The sequence below is a fragment of the Bactrocera dorsalis genome, chromosome 4 (assembly GCF_023373825.1).
Source record: "Bactrocera dorsalis isolate Fly_Bdor chromosome 4, ASM2337382v1, whole genome shotgun sequence".
NCBI classification, from domain to species: domain Eukaryota; kingdom Metazoa; phylum Arthropoda; class Insecta; order Diptera; family Tephritidae; genus Bactrocera; species Bactrocera dorsalis.
This window is the reverse complement of record NC_064306.1, coordinates 13,982,991-14,002,806: the sequence shown is the minus strand read 5'-3', so window position 1 is coordinate 14,002,806 and position 19,816 is coordinate 13,982,991. Positions and strand designations below refer to the sequence as shown.

Genomic DNA, 19,816 nt, shown 5'->3' with positions numbered 1-19,816 from the left:
TTTTCATATTCACCACGGTAACTGTCAAAAAGTATGTAGAATAGCTGCGGTAACTTGTTAAATAGCTTAACGCCACTTAAGTAAAGGTGGTAGATAATTTGATATCAAATATGAACATAAACTTTAACACAATTTTTATTTTATGTTATTTGCTGTTTCTTAGTTTAAAATACAACAAAACCTCGAAAAGAATGTGTTAGAAAATTAACTTAAGTTGACTTAAGCAATTTCAATATATTGCCAGTATATACATTGTATTGCGTTTTGACGTTTGGCAAAACGTGACATCTTCTTAATCAATATATTTTTAAATTTAATTTAAAAAATACAACAATAAGTAAATTAGGATTTGAGTTTAACAAATTCAATGGCTGGTTCGTAACATCTTAAGAAAGTAAAATTTAAGTCAGTTGTAGGTAGTCATTTGACGCAACAATTGGCATAATAACAGTAAATGAAAAGTTGTATTCAAAAATTTAAAATAGAGAGAAAGAGCGTAAGAAAGAGTAAGTTAAATAGTGGCACAATAGATAGAGATAGCGAAAATATGTACTTTTACACGTTTACATATAGTAGTTTATATAAGAATAAAAATATTTAATTGTATTTAAAACTCCTAATTTAACTTTCACAACGCTTGCGGGTATTTTAAGCTATAGTTTTAAATATTTTTTCTTTCGTTTCTAAAATTTGTTTTTAAATAATTTCTAAATTTTTTTACAAAATTTTTTTAAATTTTTAAATATTTTTTTTTTTTATTTTTTAAATTTTTTTTCTTGCTAAAATCCTAAAAATATTTTTTTTATTTTTTATATATATTTTTTTTTTTGCTAAAATCCTAAAAATATTTTCTGTAATTTTTAAATATGTTTTTTTGCGTTCACCAATTTTCTTTATGCATATATAGTAAAAACAATTCAATCAAATAATAACAGTAAAATTTATGAATGGTGATAATATTAAATAGCAAATATTATATTATAGTAGCTGTTAGTAAATAAAATTTATAATTCGTAAATAATAAATATGAATTAGTATTTAGCATTCAATACATTCACTAGCAATCTATAATTATTTTATTTGCTTTGCAATAATATGATTTCTTTAAGTATATAAGACAGAAATTAATTATTAAAAAATGAATTTTTATGAAGTTTCTTATGTGCTCCTACAAGTGAAATATATAAGATTTCGAGGGTAAAAACAAGTAAATGTAAGTTTATTGTTTAATTATAACAAGCTACGTACAAGAATGCTTTATGGAGAATTAAAAAAAGTACTCAAAAATAAAATAAGTGAAAATTCGATATTTATAGCTATACCCACTTTTCGTAATTAGAACAGTGATCCAAACTATTGAGTTTCACTTTGCAATTTTTACAACGTTTATGCTCACTTAAGGGGCTATACCAGTGTGACACTTTCAAAAAAAATTAAATTATTTGCTTTTTCGATAGCTTATAGTTTCATAAATATCCTGTGAAATCAGGAAGGTTGTAGCTTGAATAGTTTTTGGATGACAGCGTTCTAAAGAGCGACCGCTCGGTTGAAAACAAACAAGTATATAAGTGAAACTTTAAACGCGTTTTTCTCGAAACGATATTTTTCAAAATTGCTGGCGTCATAACTCAACAACAAATTGACCGACCAACGTGAAATTAAAACTGAGTATTTTTGAATACATTTACTATACAATGACCTACGATCTTTTTGATTGGTTGAAAATTGTCAATTTGGCATTAAAAAAACGACCATTTTTTACCTAAAGAAAACGATTTTTTTTTTTTCAAAATTACGCCATTTTGTTAATTTTTAATATTTTTCAGAGTTCGGTCATTGTATAGGAAATATCTTTAAGTTTAATAACCTTTTAAAATTTTTTTGTTTCAGCTACTCATTCGGCCGGAATCATGCCAGCAGTTGGGGCACTTTTTTTTGGCACCTCCGAAGACAGCCCATAACTCCGTTATTTTTCAACATTTTTGTAAAAAAAAAATCTTAAAATATAGCTGAAAATATACCTTATTACGTTCAAAGAAGTTCGAAATATTCAATCGCGTACTTTCTCTTAAAAAAATTCACGAAAATCGCCTAATTTTTCATGCGTCACACTGGTATAGCCTCTTAAAGGTCACACCTCAGCAATCAGCGCATATGAGTTAACTGCTGACAGTTAATGCATTGTCTATGTTCAAACGAAAAAACTCGGTCCGCTTCATTTGCACGGACAACTCGCGCAATCCGTGCCATCATCTTGCGGTACACAAGAGTGTTATTCATTAGCTAGTTCTTATGCTTATTCGTTATTTTCTAAAATATTTCTAATATATTTATACACACATTTGCATAAACATACCAAAAACAACTGCAACCGTGGAAGGTATTTCAAATTGAATTGAAATGCGGAATTGCGATTCACATACAACTTTCCTCGCTTTGCTTGACAATTCACGCCTTAGCATAGAAAAAGTGACATACCCAATGGGGTGTGTCAGAATGAGCGCTTAGCTTTCCGTGTTCATCTCAAATAAAAATGGCGACTGTGGCTTGGCAGGACGTTGAAATATAAGAGTTGCCTAACATTTCATTTTGCTTTGCTGCGCTTCGACTGAAGGACAAGGCAAATATCTGCAGCAAAGTTAGGCAAAAGTTGTATGTGAATCAGCCATAAGCGTGTTGCCTGAAAATAAGTAACATAGTGGCTTTTCCTTCTGCTCTCTTAATATTAATGTATAAGAGTTGCCGCAACAAAAGTTTCTTCGCAAAAACTGGCTCTTATTGACTTGTGGTTCCGCTTGCGGCCTTTCAAAACGTCATTTTACTAGTCGTAATACTGTTTAACATGCTGTTATCCGCTATAAATTATCTGTTCGCTAAACCCTAAAATCTGTTTGCGGACATCTTGTCCTTCTCTTGGGTCACTTATACTATCCTTCATTTCGTATCGACTTTCATTATAAAATAAGATCACGAATTAGTCATACATTTTATAACATTTCCTTCTGGGTGATTTAAAACGCTTGTGAACCCTTCTGAGACGAAAATATTAAAAATATCCATCAAACTATTTAAATGATCGTTAAAAGAAGTTGATCGAGCAGAACGACACATAAATATATGAAACGAACGACATGTGGCTTACAATCTTAAGGGATGTTGTAATCAATAAATGCGAATGCAAGAATTTCGACTTCAAATTACTTCAGTGGGAGTAAAGGTGAAGATTAATCATTAAAAAATTAGTTAACTACTTTTATTTTTATATTTCAACAAATCACCTAGCGCTAAAAAAGTACTAAAAAAAGTAATACTGAGACTGTCTGGTAATATATATGCTGATTTGATTATCTCCGAATAACCCGCACTAAAGTCATAAATATTGTTGGAGAATCTCTGAGACATTATGGACACACATAGATAAATGATTGACAAAAACTTAGTGCAGAGCTAAGTAAGAATATCACTTATAACAATGAAGCTAATTAATTTGTTGAGTAATTGAAACTTTAAAGACATTGAAATAATTATTTTCGAAGCAAGTCAGCAAACTGTAATTTAAAAAAAAAAATATTAGAATTGTGTGTGTTCCTTAGTAGAGAAAAGGGTAGTATATCGCTCAATCGGATAAAAATATGTAATAAGATGATGTTGCCAGATCATCGTACCGAAATATCTGTTAACAAAAAATACCTAAAAATATATGTTAAAATTTCAAAAAGTGACAATATTACATTTCGCTCAACAGACACATTTTTTGTCGAAAGTTTTGAGTTAAAACTATTATATAAAATTATGGTATCAGACTTGATTTGGTTGTTTGAAAAATGAGGAGCAAGAGCGTCAGACAGTAGGCGACCGCATTTGGGTCAGATTAGCCCCATTGTGTTCCTGCATTAGATCCATTGTATTCCCGTGTGGTAATCAAATTAAGTCTTATCCAGCAACTCAGCGGATTTGTAATATACCTATTTTTTCCACTCAAGCTGCTCAATGACTCTTAATTTGCAACGTTGGGAGCCGTGGAATATGCCTCATCTCATAGGCATTTGCATTATCAGCGCGTTATCATCCTCCGCACATGCTCTGCATTCCGCCAAATCCACTTTTATAATTTTGTGAAGTTGGGAAATTAAGGGTAGGTGTCCTGTGATGTCCACTACAATACAATATTACTAAGTTCCTTTTTGACTAGAAGTAGAAGCTTTTTGGTCAGTCCACGATCAACGCTACCCCAAAGTAACTTTGTGACTAAACCATGGGGTGTTCCTCTAGGGCACATTGCTTCAAAGCCGCCAAGATCGGGCCACTTTTTCTGTTTCTTCGTTTCTTCTATACCTATCTCACTGATGATATTATCCGAGTTACCTACTGAGAGTCTAGTTATTGCATGCTTGCATAGGCTTATGCAGTGGGAGTTAGTATAGAAGTTATGGATAGCTTTATCGACTTGCTGTTTAGAGCAGAAGCCAAATTGTTGTTTGCTGATATGTCAGACTTCACTTAGTACTTATGACTGGCATAAATCTCAAACACAATAATGTTTAATGACTATTTCTTATCAATGAAATTCCGTAGTCACTGCAAGAACTGTTATAAATAAAACTGAGTTTGGTCTATTTCCCACAAGTGTATAAGACGAGTTAAGTTAAATTGACCTGCCCAAAAGCAGCATGCTGATTTGTATACCCCTTCTGTGCATATTTTGGTATTAAGAGGTTTGACAATTAATAAATGAGACTGATTTTATTGTTGCGTTTGTGGTAAAACCTGTGACCCTTTCTCTTTTTCCGGAATCCCTCCCATCTCCATTGATATGTGTACCAATGCTCTAGCTTGTTTAGTTCGCCAGCTGCGTCAAGTTGAGTAGACGTGTGTTTGTAGTACTCGTCACGAAAATGGAAAAACGAAATAAAGAGCAAGGCGTCGCGATAAAATTTTGCGCCAGCACCGCCCTCAGCGTGTCCCAGAAATGTTACGAAGCATGGAAAAGGCGCTGAAATCGCTGCATAGCTGCCCAAGAGGACTACTTTGAAAGGGATGGCAGAGTTGTAAAATAATTTTCAAATATACGGTCTCATTACTTAATTGTCATACCTCGTATAGTAATTAATGAGAATTTCTGCTGTACAATTATAGATGACATCGAATATAAATAAAAAAAATAAATAATACCAACACATATGTTTTGGAATGAGTAACTCAGTAAATGAGTTTTCTACTTAATATTTCTTAATATTGCCCGAAATTGTGAGGTCTTTGCGAAGCTTTAAAAAATTAGTTTTACTTCCTTGAGTCAAGCGAGTTTTTAATTCTCTAATTAACTGTAAAAGCGTAATTAATACATTATGCATATCACTACAACTGAAATTCATGAAAAATATAATGTAAAATATGTATGTTGTTACAACTAAAAAATAAAACACTACAAAGCAAATAAGTACTTATACCGTAGTTTGGGGCTACATTGACATTTTCTTTTAAATGAAATTCTGTATTTTAGTTTTGATCAACATTTGCAGTAAAATTTGTAATGAAAATTGAGTAGGTCCTTGCTTTACACAAAAAAAAATTAATAATAATAATTTTATTTGCACAATTTTACAATGGCATGATTTTAAAAGAGAAGTAAATGAAGAAAATAAATTTCATCTTATGAAGTTGCATAATGAAAAGTAACAAAAAAAAATGGTTCATTGACGTAGCTTTACAATTTAATAATCTCACAAAAACATAACAATTAAAATAGTATTGAAAAGAGGCTTAAAAGTTATCGGGAAAATACTTGAAATGGTTAATTATGTATTTAATACATCTTCCCACAAATACCTAAAGTCTTTTTACACCATTAATGCTAATTAGCACTGCTTATATCATTTTGATATTTTTTGCGAATTTCGACAAACAAATAGTATACTCTATATATATATATAGGATGGTATCTGTCACTATTGAAAATCAATTTACTTACCTTGCTGTTGGCAAACAACAAACCAACACCCTCTAAGCACACCTGCAAAAGGCCACCCTCGCCGGTATTCATATCCTGCACCGGAAATTCACCGCCCAACTCCGGCACATTCTTCGGCGTACCGCTGCGTTCCATGGACTCCTTGATAGAGTTATACAATTCTCTGCACTGTTTTGTATAATACAATAACAAAAACAAGAATATGCATAAAACATTCTGCTTTATAAATACATTTCATTATGCGTAGCCCACCTTGCGCGTATAAAAGCGATTGAGTTGTATCTGTCCGCCATTGCGGCGCCAGAGGCAGAGCACTTTAGTTTTTGGTGAATACGTCATGTTGACCAGACGTTCGTAGAACCAACGTTCGACAATTGTGCCGTCGACAGAGCGCACCACCAGTCCGTCGTCGCGTACTTCCATAAAGAGTAGTGGTCCGCTATTATCTGAACCGGGATGCACGGTGAAACTCTGACGATGCAGCAGTCTCGAACCGAGCGGTTTCAGATCGATGTCATTGCCATTCTGTAACGTAAAAAGGTCACGTCATAATTTTTTTAAGTTAAATAGCAGTAACTTTGTGTATAACTACTCACGAGATTATTTATTTGGTCTACAACATTATGCACTTCGGTGGAATAAACCAAACCAATGTGACTTTTACCCAAGAGGCGTCGGATTTTGCGTCGTATCTCCTCTTTGTTTACGCCAAGCATTACAAGTATGGCGGTGAGATTGTATAGCATTGTTGAGAGCAGCCGATCTTCGTCGTGCTCCAAGCGTTTCCGTTCCTCATCGCTCAACGATTTGTAGCGTTCCATCATTTCGATGGGTCCCTACATAAAATTTACCGTATAATAAAGTGGAATTAAATATTGGAAATAATTTTTAGTTCTGAGTTAACGTTCTCTGTGCTTAGAACGTTGACGCACGAACGAATGACTAAACTGTTCAAAGAGAAGACTACTAAAATATAATAAAAACATTTCAAATGAAGACGAGGCACTTTACATGCATCATAAATTTAGATATTAAGTGAAAGAAATTAGGTCTGGGTACACAAAAGAGCTATAGAGCCGTTTTGCGCTAATGACGTATTGATAGAATTTAGATTGAGTCCGAAAAACGGATAGACAAGTCGGATGGATATTATTTCAATTTTCATTTAAAATATAATTTAAGAGTAAAGGAAGGGTTTTGCTTAAACCAGTAAGTTCCTCAACGTCTGGAGACCTAGGTGGCAATTAAAGCGCTTCGTGGATAGACCAAAAGGATATCACTTTTTGTTTTAGTGGTTGAGACCATCACAGCGCATTTACATCTGAGAACAAATCTAACCAATCCAACAGAGTTGAGTAAGATGAAGAAAATATTAGGAATATTAAGAAATTTAACCCTTAAACGCCTGGCTATTCCTTCAGGTACTACACTTTTGTAAAATTTTTCACTTTTTGCTTTTTTGGTCATTTGTTGAAAGAATGGCCAGACTAAGCATCTCTAGCGCTAAAGAGAAATGACAAATCTTCGATTGTATTTCTAGTATTTATATACTATATGTAATCGATCAAAATCGCCCGTTTTAGGCCTTTTCATTCTTCAGTTAACATAAAGGTAATACCTTAAGCGGTAAAAAATTAAAAAAAAAAGTTGACTCACCTGATCCATACCAATCATATCACGCTCTTGGCTTACTGCATCCAAAAACGCATCCTCCCAGAATTGCATTTGGTTCCACAAATTCGAACGATCTCTTCCAATTAAACCTTCGAATAGGTAGACTCTTGGACTGTCCGGCGATGGCGAGGAAGATGTGTTGATTAGATGTCCACCTGTATAGCGAAAACCGGCGCTGAGCGTGGATTTGCCCGACCAAATGTTACCAGAGCTTCGTTTCGAATCCTTCGAGGTTGTAGTCTAAACGACATGCGAACATAAACAAAGAAATCATTTTGAATGCCAAAAATTTTCAAATACATAATACAATATAAAGAATCTAAGTGCAAGGCAAAATGTGTAAATTAGAATTTTCAATTTGGTCTAATGCAAATTTAAAAGTTTTCTGCAAACAAAAGAATTGGTAAAAGTTGGAGGGTTCGCTTGCATTTCATTCAAATTTTGTTGCATCACTTGCACAATCTAGCAAAAATCACTTAAAAATTACACAAATATTTTACGATTTTTTTTTTGGATACTTTTGAAATTTTACTTACATTTTCATATTCGGTATCGGATACCGTTGAACGACAACTAGCGGGCATACGTACATTCAAACTACCGCCTGGCAGTAGATCACTAACAACTGATAGAGCACCTGTGGAACCGGCACCCTACGAATGTATACCACAAAACAAGTCGCATTTCAATTCTTTGTTTCGAGTTTAACAACAACAAAACGCGTAACAATTGCATCTACACACAGATATGCACTATATGATAATTCTACAAGCGGACTCAAAACGTACATATGTATGTGGACGAAAAACACATTATTAAACTAGCTGGGATGTGTGGAAGCATATAGGCTACAAGTAAACAATTTTGGATATGCAATTTTTACTCTTAAACTAGTCCAAGTCTAATATAATTATATGTTGATTATTCTTTCTTTAAAGTTTCTTAGCCTGTACCCACGATAATCACGTCTACGTAAACGAGAAGGGTCTGAATTTTCTTAAGACTTCATTCTTATGGCGAAGGGGTTGTAATCACAGCTACCCACTAGAAAGCGACATTATATAAAATAATAAAATTTTTTTCGATGTCTGGTTTTCAATGATGCAATACTTTTTACGGAGTTAGTCTCCTTGACAGCTGTTACTAGGTTTATACTCAATTTAATGTGCCATTTCATAACGAACAGAAATACTACGGAACAGCGTTTACAAATCGTGTAAATATTTGATTGTTGTTGTTGTTGTTTTAACGGAATATCTAATCCCCGTTAGTATGATAAGAGTCACTTGTGTTGTCGTCGACGTCATCTAACGGGAGGCCCAAGAAACGTGATTTTTCGACGGGGTCGGACCATAGGGAGGAGGGTGTTAGATGAGTAGGGTTCGTAGAGCATGCAAAGAGGTGGCCAATATCATGCGGAGACACGTTTCATGCAGGACATACATTGGGTATGTCAGGGTCTATTCTGGATGAGTAGGAGTTTAACCTGCTACAGTATCCAGAACGAAGTTGGGCTAGGATCACTCGAGTTTCTCGCGGCAGCTGGAGCTCTTCATCTGCTATGGGTGGTGATTTAACCCCGTTTGGATCGGTGAGTATTAATTTGTAAATATTTGGTCGACATAATCGCCCAGCAGAGTAGATTATTCGAGCAACCAGGTGTCGGTCTCGCACCACGTTTGGTAGATAGTGTGCATCCTCGATGACGTCGTAAAGTGCGCAATGAAGAAGCTATAGCTGCTATAGTATAGACTACTCTATACTATAGAGTATCGAAGAAGACCCAAAATTAATCCTTCGCGCGCAAGAATTGGAGCTGAACTCATCCACTTTATGGCAGTTTTTGCTGAAGGATCTTGGTTTGCGGTCTTACAAAATCGAGCTCGTACAAAAATTTAAGCTGGACGATCATCAAGTGCGTCGCATTTTTGGTCATAAGGTGGCTCACATTAAAGATATTATTCGTGCAAAGTTTTATCCCGTTTTATTAATTGCTTCTTGATTTGTGTACTGGAACTGGACGAATCAAGTGGATTTAAAATTCTGCTATATGGGAAGTGATATAAAAATATAATAAAAATGAGCTGTGCGGCGTCCATCGTACAATTTTCACACCAGCTCCCATAAAGATTCCTCATACCATCTCGGTGGTAAAATTGTATGTCTCTAGTTATTGATTTATCGCGCTTTTAGAAGTTTTTAACAGTACCGTTAAACTTGTTAGAAGACGTGTCCACGCCCACTTTTTAAAAAATTTTGATTCACAAGTGCCCCTTGCTACTGCGTTCCTCTGTAACAAATTACACTTTATAACCTCATTTAGTGCACATACCAAGATTCATCGAGATATCTCTATTTTTTTACTCAAATTACAAGTCCATAAGCGCACATATAGACTACCAAGTCAGAAAGTTCCAGCATGGCCGATTGTTTTGAGTACATCACTAAACTTCTTAAGCTTTTTTATTTATATTCCTGCCAGATCACCTGGAGGACTGGAAGTATAAGATCTAAGCAAAGAGAAGGAAGGCTTTTAGTGTAAATTAATTTGAAAATCTAACTTTTCCTTGGGTTTCCGCCGTAGTATGTCACAATTTTTAACAGGCGTAAAATTATTCTTGCTTCAAACACGAAGGCTTGAGAAAAAGTCTTTACATAAGTTGAAGGAAAAGCCAAGCTTCTTAATTTAGGAATTAGCGTTTTTTTGTGTCAATTAAATAGAGATATTTTTACCAAACCTCAGGAACTTGAAAAAAGAAAAATTATTGGAAAAGAAATATATATCCCTCATATAAAATTAATATACATATATCTCGATCGATCTCTCTAAGTCTTTCCGAAAATGCCTCAACATGCAATAATATTGTAATTTGAAAGGTTATGTGTGAATTCAAACTGTGAACAAATTTACAATAACAACAGTGCAGTCATGCAAAACAATATATAAATATACGACACACATATTAAAAGACATACAATTTTAGTTTAAAGCATGTGTAGCTCTAAAAGTAGCACAGAAAACTTACGTCTGAGTCAAACGACGTGAGTTTGCTCAACAGCGCTGTGCGCTTCTGCACCAACATATCCTTGAACATTTCTGTTGTCGACTGTCCGTCCTGACTGTCGGCAGATGACATACGCCTGGCCGCCGCCGAGGTTGCAGCTGTATTAATCATTGGACCGGCACGATCAGTTTGCGAAGAGCCTTTCCGTGACTCTTGTGGTGAAGCCCACTCACTGCCCAAACCGGAATGCGAATCCATGGGACTGGAGGGTGAACGCAAATTCTCACGACTGCCCATAGGACTTGTGGCATGACTGGATAACAAACTTGAAGACATGTCGGTAGTTTCATTCAGCTCCTTACTCCAGTAATGTGTGTGTGCGATTTCCATCATTTGAAATATCGAAGCCATGCCGCCAAGGCCGAAGTTCGAAAAAGACACCTCAAAGCCAGCAGTCACCGCCTGCAAGCACTTCAGCATGCCTTTCCAAACCGGTTTAGGCACGCACTGTAAAGCAAACGGAAAATTTTATGTTTACAGTTAGACGGTAAGCAATATAGTCGCTCAGACTTACCACATCGTCTATATGATCATCAGGCATGATTTTCTTGTCCAGCGTCTTATTGAGTTTACTAAGCACCAACGTGCGATACGACTCATCTTCCATTAGTTTCTTGAAACGATTCATTTTCAACCAGCCAACACCTTCGCCAGCCAAAACCTGCGTGGTGACATCCTTCAGAAAAGCCTGATTTTCCGTATTACTGTGTGAACGCTCCTGATTTTGTTGGCGCGTTATGTCTTCCTGCGTCTGCCCCGGACCGGAATGTTTAATAAGTGGTGTGCGTTCCACCAGACCTTTGCGACTGGGAAAGGGATCGAAATTGATGCCTGACTTGGCTTTTTGCTGCAAACTACCGCTGCTATATTGTGGGTGCGGTGGTTGTTGTTGCTTTTGCTGATTTTCTGCAAATATATTGGAGTCTATGAAGAACACTATCTATTTATATATACAGTCTAATCAAAGCACTCACTCTTGCCACCGAACATGCCGGAAAACATGGTCGATGTCGATGAGGCCAGTCCATTGAAATCAGTGCCAATGGATGAAAAGAAGTTGCCACCGGAACTCTGCATTTGTTTTTGTGTAGCGATTTGTTGTTGTCCCACTAAGTGTGGTTGATCGTCCACTTTTATTATGCCCTTTTTGGTGGCAGCTTCTTTGGCTGTCTTCGTTAAATCACCTATCGTTGACTTGCTGACATAGGTTAAGTCATCGAAGGTGTGCTTACTGACCCCCGCGGCCTGCTTGGAGACTTCTAGCGCTTGTTTCGATGCTTCGCCGGCAGCTTTCTTGGCGTGCAAGGTAAACTATAGAAGTATGAGGAAATAATTAGTGAAAACCAGGTAGATAACATTTCATTTTAATAAGGGTGTGAAATTAAAATCGGTATAAAGATGAGTTCTCGAAGCACAGGAAAACAATGTTGAAAAAGTATGTGAAATCTCTTACAAAGGGACTACGAAGTGTTAAAAACTCTATTATTGTGTTTATTTATAAAAATTATATTTTAATGCTTCGTGCGTGAGGTGAAAAGTGAAAAAGCGCCGAAAGAATTAGTTTTTATAAGTACTAGCTTCAAATTCTACATGGAAATCTATGATTGAATTTACGCTAATAAATACTAATGTCTAGTTAATAATTGCAAAAGGTGTGTGGGAGCATATAAAGTGAGATCTTTTAGAAAATCTTTGAAATTTTTTTGTTAATTTGTGTGGTGATTCGTCCAATACGTTCTCAATTCTCAATCCAAACCTATTTCTTAGTGCGAAAAATTTAATCATGAATTTGACACTATAATTTACAAACCTTTTCAAAAGTGTGTCGCACTTTTTCGTCTAACTCTTCGGGTATACTACCTTCCATTGAATGTTGCTAGTAGTTCAGAAATCAAGAATTTATTTCAAATTATACAAAAAATTAACAAAGTAAAAAGTAAAGCAATAAAGTATATAGCCGGGACCGAAATGTATTATATCCTAAAATTTGCTTTAAGCTGCTGAAACTCCACTAGAATACTTTTGAACTCGTAGAAATTTTAAATAGATCGTTTATCGACTGACAATTTCAAAACCACAACAAAAAATGTCTCGGAAAAATCCATCATTCTGAAAGATATGGTCTCAAATTTGTATACCTACACATTTGGCATATATGTATGTATGTACTTCGAAAGCACATGACTTACAATGTATACGAGTATAACAAAACCGTCCCCATATTTAAGAAAATATAGGACACTGAAAGAAACTTGGATCATGTAGTATATACGAGTATATAATAGAGCAAAAAAAAATATCAATCTCAATTACACTGAAAGCTTTCTAACTACCACTTTACTTAACAAAATCGTACGAGAAGCCTTATAAAGTGGTAGACATCGAATGCCTCACCAGCTCTGTTCAAGGGAATGATGGCTTGGTAGTTAAAAAGTATGCATTGTAGATGAAAAGCTCGAGTTGTCTCGCGAAACTAAAGAACTTTTGTAAATTGCAATCTGAAAAAAATTAGTGATTATGTTCCTATTTATTCAAAAGTCGCCTTTTGGCGCAAGTCTCCAAACGCTCGTTTTAACACAAAAAATCTTCTCGTAAAGGTAAAGGTTTTCTACATATTAGATAACATACATTATCGCCGGCTTATAAAGCTCACTGACTTGTTGTTCGATATATATGTATATATTAGGGTGTTTTTTTTATTGAACTATTAAATTTTTTCAGTCCCGCCACGAAATTTCCTTAGAAATACCTTAAAAAAATTCCCTTAAAAAAAAATAGCCCTTAATGTTAACATTAAGAACTGGACCAAGGCCGGTAAAAATTTTCCATAGAAAATACACTACAAATCAGAGGTATTTTATGGCATCGCTTTGACTTTAGACGAATATTTCTCAGAATCGTTCACTCTACAAAAGTGTCCAGTGCAATAAAATCGTAACTCACACCGGTGAGGTAGTACGGGGCTCTAAACCCGATTTTTCCAAGAACTTCACAGTTTTTTGTATATATCTCGTAAATGACAGGAGATATAGGAAAAATGTTCATGACAAATTTATAGGAAATTTTATTTGCTAAAAAAAGGTTCGAGGTCAAAATCGCTGTCATTAATACTTCTCGAGTTATTCAGCTTTTTAAGCAATAGTTCAATAAAAAAAAACACCCTAGTATATCTTCTGAAAAAGTAATTGAAATTGTCGTTCAAATATTGAGAAGAATACTTAACCCTTTCAGCCCCAAAGGACTTTTTAAACGATGTCAAACATATATAGAAATTGCTTATAAGCAACTTTGGGGCTAAAAGGGTTAATCATGATCTTGAAGTTGATCTATTAGATGTGTATTTTAAAGAAGTTTTTGTGTATTTGACTTTTTAAACGATGTCAAACATATATAGAAGTTGCTTATAAGCAACTTCGGGGCTGAAAGGGTTAAAAACAAATTTTTGGTTGCTGTAACTACTATTTTTGGCCCCGGTTGAAAAAAAAAATTGCAAAAAAATTTTAGAAAGTGTCTCAAGTATTAGAAAAGTCAATATTCTACAAACTTACTTTGTCCACTTGAGCTAAGAGACCCTCTTGACTGCTTTGGCGCGTTGTTTCGCGCACCAGCTCCTTTGCGTGCGAAGCGAAATTTTCAAAAAGTGAACCTTGTGAACCCTGTCTGCCAGGACTACTCGAGCTGGAACCAGAGCTGCCGGTGCGCGCAAGAATATTGGACACAGGTGGTGTTATTGGAGGCTGTAAATATGTATTAAATGTAGTGGAGTTACAAAAGTATATTTAAAATTTTGGAAATTGATTTACCGGACGCTTTTTGTCAACGCCAGTGTGATCTGCTTCGCCAGCATGACGCTGCTGTTGCTGTTGGTGATGTTGTAGCTGTTGTTTATGTGCGGATACCGGAGATTTTCTTGGTTCTCCAGCTTCAGTGGCTTCGTTATCAATACTCGCAGCACGCAACGTCGCCTCAAGACGTTGTGCCGCAGGCGCTGCTAAATCGAAAGGACCAGTTGCGGATTTAGTTGGAAATTCGAATTCAGAATCGCGACTGGGCGAACTTAGATCGGAACGACTGGATGAGGATGAAATTGGCGATTCAGCGCGTTGTGCTTCTTCATCTTCGCTAATTTCGATTTTCTTAGACATACTTTCTGGATACTGCAAGGTTCTAGGTGGATGGTAGACTAAAGCGGGATCTAGATTTGATGAAAGTGTTTGTGGCACATTATGCGGACGATTATGTGCACCGAAAACATCATGTATACTCGGCGACAAATCTGATGATACCATTTCCGAAACAAAATCACTAAGCGAGGAATAAGAGGAACTTGAACTCTCTGCGCCTTCCGAGTCGGAACCGCTTTCATCGGTTGGCTGACATTCCAATTGTTTCAGTGAACGTAGTGCGCCATTTAGTGAGCTACCATCATCCCAGACAGAAAACCGTATAGGTGTAAGTTGGTGTGCAAACCATTTGGGCTTATCGCCAACCTGACCTGGATCCATTACGCCAGTTTGTACCCGTAAGAAGGCAACATTAGTGGGTGTCAATGACCACTCTGCGAGGAACTCTACAGCTTGTGTGCGTGCAAACTGATTAAGGAACTGTGTTGCACGTGGACGTGAACGTAGGAAACTGTTGATTTGGAAGGCGACCACTGGTCGTGGATAAAGACGCAATGTACGAGTATGCTCGGCAAAGTTAGCGAGAGTATTTTGCGCGTTGAAAAACCGTACCTGCAAAGAAATTTGGTTAAGAACCGACTCAATAACTCAACACACATTTTATTCGCACCATTGCAACGCGCGTGGCGACGTCTACGGAGTCGACATCAGTGCCATAAATGAATGGATTCAAAGCAGGTGAATTCATTGGACTCGGCTGCCGTGAGTGCGAACCTTGAGCCGACATCGAGCTGCGTTGACTTGCATACGCAGACTGTGTGGGCGATTGGAGAGGCAAGCGTACTTGTGAGACCCTTAAAATACATTAAATTTATTAGTGCTGAATTTCCACTGATTTCATATAGCTAAAACTCACCCCAGTAAAGTTGGCTCTGTGAGACTGTCACGCACCGACGGCAAGAGCTGTTGTGCTGAAATGGCCTGATTGGACGCTGACATAGAAGATAGCGCCTGATATGGGAAGTATATAAATTTAATAACACACAAATCAAAAATATAATGTGTTTGTATTTAGGTATATCTTGGGTATTCTTGGGTAAATAATATCAGGAAATTTTATACCGTTAACAGAACTCAATTAAACGGAGTAACAAGAACATTACGAAAACAAAAATTTAGTACAAATATGTTTTTATGAGCAAAAATAAGGCTGGAGTGACATGCAATCGAATATGGAGACTTAGTTGAAGTCTAAAATTTGAAAATGGATAGCTGATTTGGGAATGGATGCTTTTAGCGCTGAGGTTGTTTTATTAACGGATACTTGAAATGGTTTTATAACAAAAGCCAAAATAAAAATTCAAAGTAAATAGTGCTATATCAAAAACTATTTCTGGACTAAGCTAAGAGAGGAGTTTAAAGAGAATATTTAATAAAAACTTAAACTTATTTCTATTAAGAACTGCTTTCAAGTTACTGCAAATAGTAAAGAGCTAAGTTTATGAGCTATATTTTCGAAAAGCATTTCAATCTGTAGTTTATGCACAAAACCTTTTGTTGGATTCCTACTTCAATATAGTTTATAGCTAATATCTGTGCATCTTCATATTGAAATCTTAGAAAATTATCCTAATAATATATACTCTTGTGAGCAAAAAATAGTAAGACATTTAATTTGAAATTTGAGCGAAAATGACTGTCAGTGACATCTGTACCAAAAGTCACATCAAAACTACTATTAGTGTTTAGTATAGACTTGTCTTTCTGAAGTACATAAACTGCATTCGGCGATTTTTATGATGAGTGAAATTATTCAACATTAAAGTTCCATTTGATTTTGCGTTCGAAATCGAATTTTTACAATAAATTTCAGTCCTCGAAAATAAAGCCTATCATTTTAACCCTTGATTTCCACAATAGGGGATATGTTTTTGTTATATGTTACTTCTAATAAGTTTTGGTAGTGCCACACGAGGTATGACAATTAAGTAATGAGACTGATTCCATAAAAACCGTATATTTGAAAATTATTCTACAACTCTGCCATCCCCTTCAAAGTAGTCACCTTGGGCAGCTATACAGCGATTCCAGCGCGTTTTCCATGCTTCGTAACATTTCTGGAACGCTTCGACTGGGATGTCCGCGAGTACCCTCGTCACGGCCGCCTGGATGTCCGTAATCGACTCAAAATGGGTTCCTTTGACCACCGATTTTGTTTTAGGAAACAAAAAAAGTCACAGGGTGACATGTCGGGCGAATAAGGCGGCTGTTGCAACACGGCGATCCCTTTAGAGGCCAAATACTGGGACACGCTGAGGGCGGTGTGGCACGGTGCGTTGTCGTGATGAAGGATCCAGTTACGAGCGATGTCTGGGCGCACCCTGTTGACTCGTTTTCGCAATCTTTCGAGTACTTGGCAATAGTAGACTTGATTCACAGTTTTCCCTGGTGGAACGAATTCTTTGTGGACGATTCCACGGCTATCAAAAAAGGCAATAATCATCGTTTTCACCTTCGACTTGCTCATGCGAGCTTTTTTCGGGCGGAGGGCCCGCGGAGACAACCATTGTGAGCTTTGGCGTTTGGTTTTCGGGTCTTATAGCACTATCACCATACACTTTTACAATTTTAGCGTACATTTCCGAAGCTGTTTCCCCCAATCTGGCGCAAAATTTTATCGCTACGCGTTGCTCTTGATTTCATTTTTCCATTTTCGTGACGAGCACTACATACACACGTCTACTCAACTTGACGCAGCAGGCGAACTAAACAAAGGATGCCGGAAAAAGAGAAAGGGAATTTCAAAGTCACAGGTTTACTCAAGCGCGGCAATGAAATCAGTCTCATTACTTAATTGTCAAACCTTGTATGTTTGTTTATTTCTAATAAGTTTTGGTAGTGCCATTACATATAAGCTTCCAAAACGAAGTATCATCCATTTTTTTTGTTTGCCGAATTTACATCCCTATTTCTTGATTAAATGTTATTATATTATATATATTTTTGGGTTATATCGGAACTTAATTTTCTGTAAACGCCTATACCATTTTATGCTCTGGTAAAGAGAGAGAAAAACTGGACATTTGTAATTGTTAAATAAATCTCAAATTTCATCTAACTCAAACCAAAAATATATATTCAGCCGCATTTAAAAACGAACTTGGTTCTATTAATATGACAGCACTTTTATGTTAATACAGAGTAATTACGTTATGAATATGGGACAACTTGTCATATTCTTCTAAAATTAAAGAGTAAAGAGGTTTCTTTACAAAACAACAACAAAGCTATACATATCGAACAAAAACCTTTTTGGAAGAAAAAGAAAACTACATACATATTAACGAAAGGAAAGTTCGTGTACTTATGTAATTTCATGAAAACGCATGCCAACATAATAAACAGTTAATGAAATGTTCACGATTTTTCCTTTCAAAAGTGTTAAGATGACAAATAAAAGATATTTACACCGAGTCCAGCTTCATCCATAAGTTGCATAGCCTGTGTTCATGTAATAAAATTTCGAAAAGAAAATAGTTTGTATAAGAATAATAAACGTAGTAACTGTACATGTAGTATGTAGTGAATGAGAGAATAGTAATAGCAGTAGATTAATGAAATAGTTAGCGTGAAAGAGATAGCAAAAGTATAATAAGCTTAATGGGTGTGGCGTTAGGATCAATTATTTTGAGTGAATACATATATTATCGTCCAATATGGTTTCAGAAACCCTTATTTAACAAGTTTAACTTGAACTCAAGACTTAATAAAAGGTTTAGTTATAAATTTATAAAAAATATATATATATAAATGAACAACATGACGAGCTGAGGCGATTTAGCCATGTGCGTTCGCCGACCTAAAATTTTGCTCACGTCCTTTTATCCGCAAAAAGCAACCCATTTGTTGGAACCGTTGATTTAGGACCAGCTGCATGATAGCTGCCATAAAAAACTGCCATGTTGTTGGCAAGGTTCAAAGCAATCGGCCAATCGGTACTTAATTACGCCGAACCAATATGGTCGTCTGGATACAGTGAAACGCAGACGAGAAAGCTACAGACTTGTTAGAACATTGCATTCACCTGTCTGGAGCATCGAGAGGTCCTCGTCAACTACATTGCCGGCATAAAATAATATGTCGAATAGACTTCGGACGCAACTAACTTCATATATGCATTGAGCGTCATTCACAATGAGCCATTAACACCTTCACCGACTCCATCTCTATGAATGGCGTACTTGGAGTCGAACCACCGCCCATTGAGTACGAAGAGCTCGCGAGAATCGAGAGCGACCCTTGCGGAGCGTCGTTATGGATAATATAGTAGGCTGTCAGGGTCTATTCTGGATAAGTAGGAGTATAGTGAATATACCCTGACATATCAAACATTTATCCAGCGTGCAACGAGTCCACGCATGACACTAACCACCTCTTTGCAAGCCCTGCTAATCCCACACATCTGACACCCCTCTCCCCGAAACCGCCGAAACAGCACGTTTCCTGGGCCTACCGAAGGATGTCCTCGATGACAACTTATCTAATCTTTACCATCCTAACAGCTTAGGTACCGGTTTCAACAACAATATACAGCTGCCATATAAACTGAATTTTTTTTTCATTTGGCGTGATGTCTTCTCGTCATTCGGCATGTCTTATTGTCCCAGGCAGTTTTCAAAGAAATTGTGCAGATCGAATCACTACAGAATACATATATTTGATATTTTTCCGAAAAAAATTCTGCAGTGCGCTTCAAAAATTATATTTATATCTTCACAGCCTTAACAGAAATTAAAAAAAAAAATAATAAATTGATTTCATAATATTTAATCTTAACGCCTCACCCTCTATATAAAATTAACCGACTGCTTTAGTTATATTGTATTAGTTTAAATAATATTTCTTAGGAATAGCAATGTTATTGATACTAATGACGATTTTATACATAATGAGTTTATTGAACAACAATTTGTAATGGAATGTAA

General features: G+C 36.0%; 1 protein-coding gene across 14 annotated transcripts in view; it reads right to left on the bottom strand.

Annotated features, from left to right (window-relative positions):
• Nucleotides 1–19,816, bottom strand: part of LOC105234086 (MAP kinase-activating death domain protein) — a 79,266-nt gene that overhangs the window by 23,068 nt on the left and 36,382 nt on the right. For 5 of the 14 annotated variants that reach the window (XM_049456729.1, XM_049456734.1, XM_049456728.1 and 2 more), the window contains exons 7-20: nucleotides 18,300–18,332; nucleotides 15,748–15,842; nucleotides 15,502–15,685; nucleotides 14,511–15,443; nucleotides 14,256–14,444; nucleotides 12,518–12,583; nucleotides 11,682–12,018; nucleotides 11,222–11,613; nucleotides 10,669–11,154; nucleotides 8,179–8,295; nucleotides 7,625–7,882; nucleotides 6,565–6,804; nucleotides 6,221–6,493; nucleotides 5,969–6,136 (exon numbers count right to left, since the gene is read on the bottom strand). In XM_049456729.1, the coding sequence (XP_049312686.1) occupies nucleotides 5,969–6,136; nucleotides 6,221–6,493; nucleotides 6,565–6,804; nucleotides 7,625–7,882; nucleotides 8,179–8,295; nucleotides 10,669–11,154; nucleotides 11,222–11,613; nucleotides 11,682–12,018; nucleotides 12,518–12,583; nucleotides 14,256–14,444; nucleotides 14,511–15,443; nucleotides 15,502–15,685; nucleotides 15,748–15,842; nucleotides 18,300–18,332 (3,771 nt within the window). The remainder of the gene's footprint in view (nucleotides 1–5,968; nucleotides 6,137–6,220; nucleotides 6,494–6,564; nucleotides 6,805–7,624; nucleotides 7,883–8,178; nucleotides 8,296–10,668; nucleotides 11,155–11,221; nucleotides 11,614–11,681; nucleotides 12,019–12,517; nucleotides 12,584–14,255; nucleotides 14,445–14,510; nucleotides 15,444–15,501; nucleotides 15,686–15,747; nucleotides 15,843–18,299; nucleotides 18,333–19,816) is intronic. The other 9 variants (XM_049456736.1, XM_049456739.1, XM_049456730.1 and 6 more) reach the window with 6 other exon arrangements.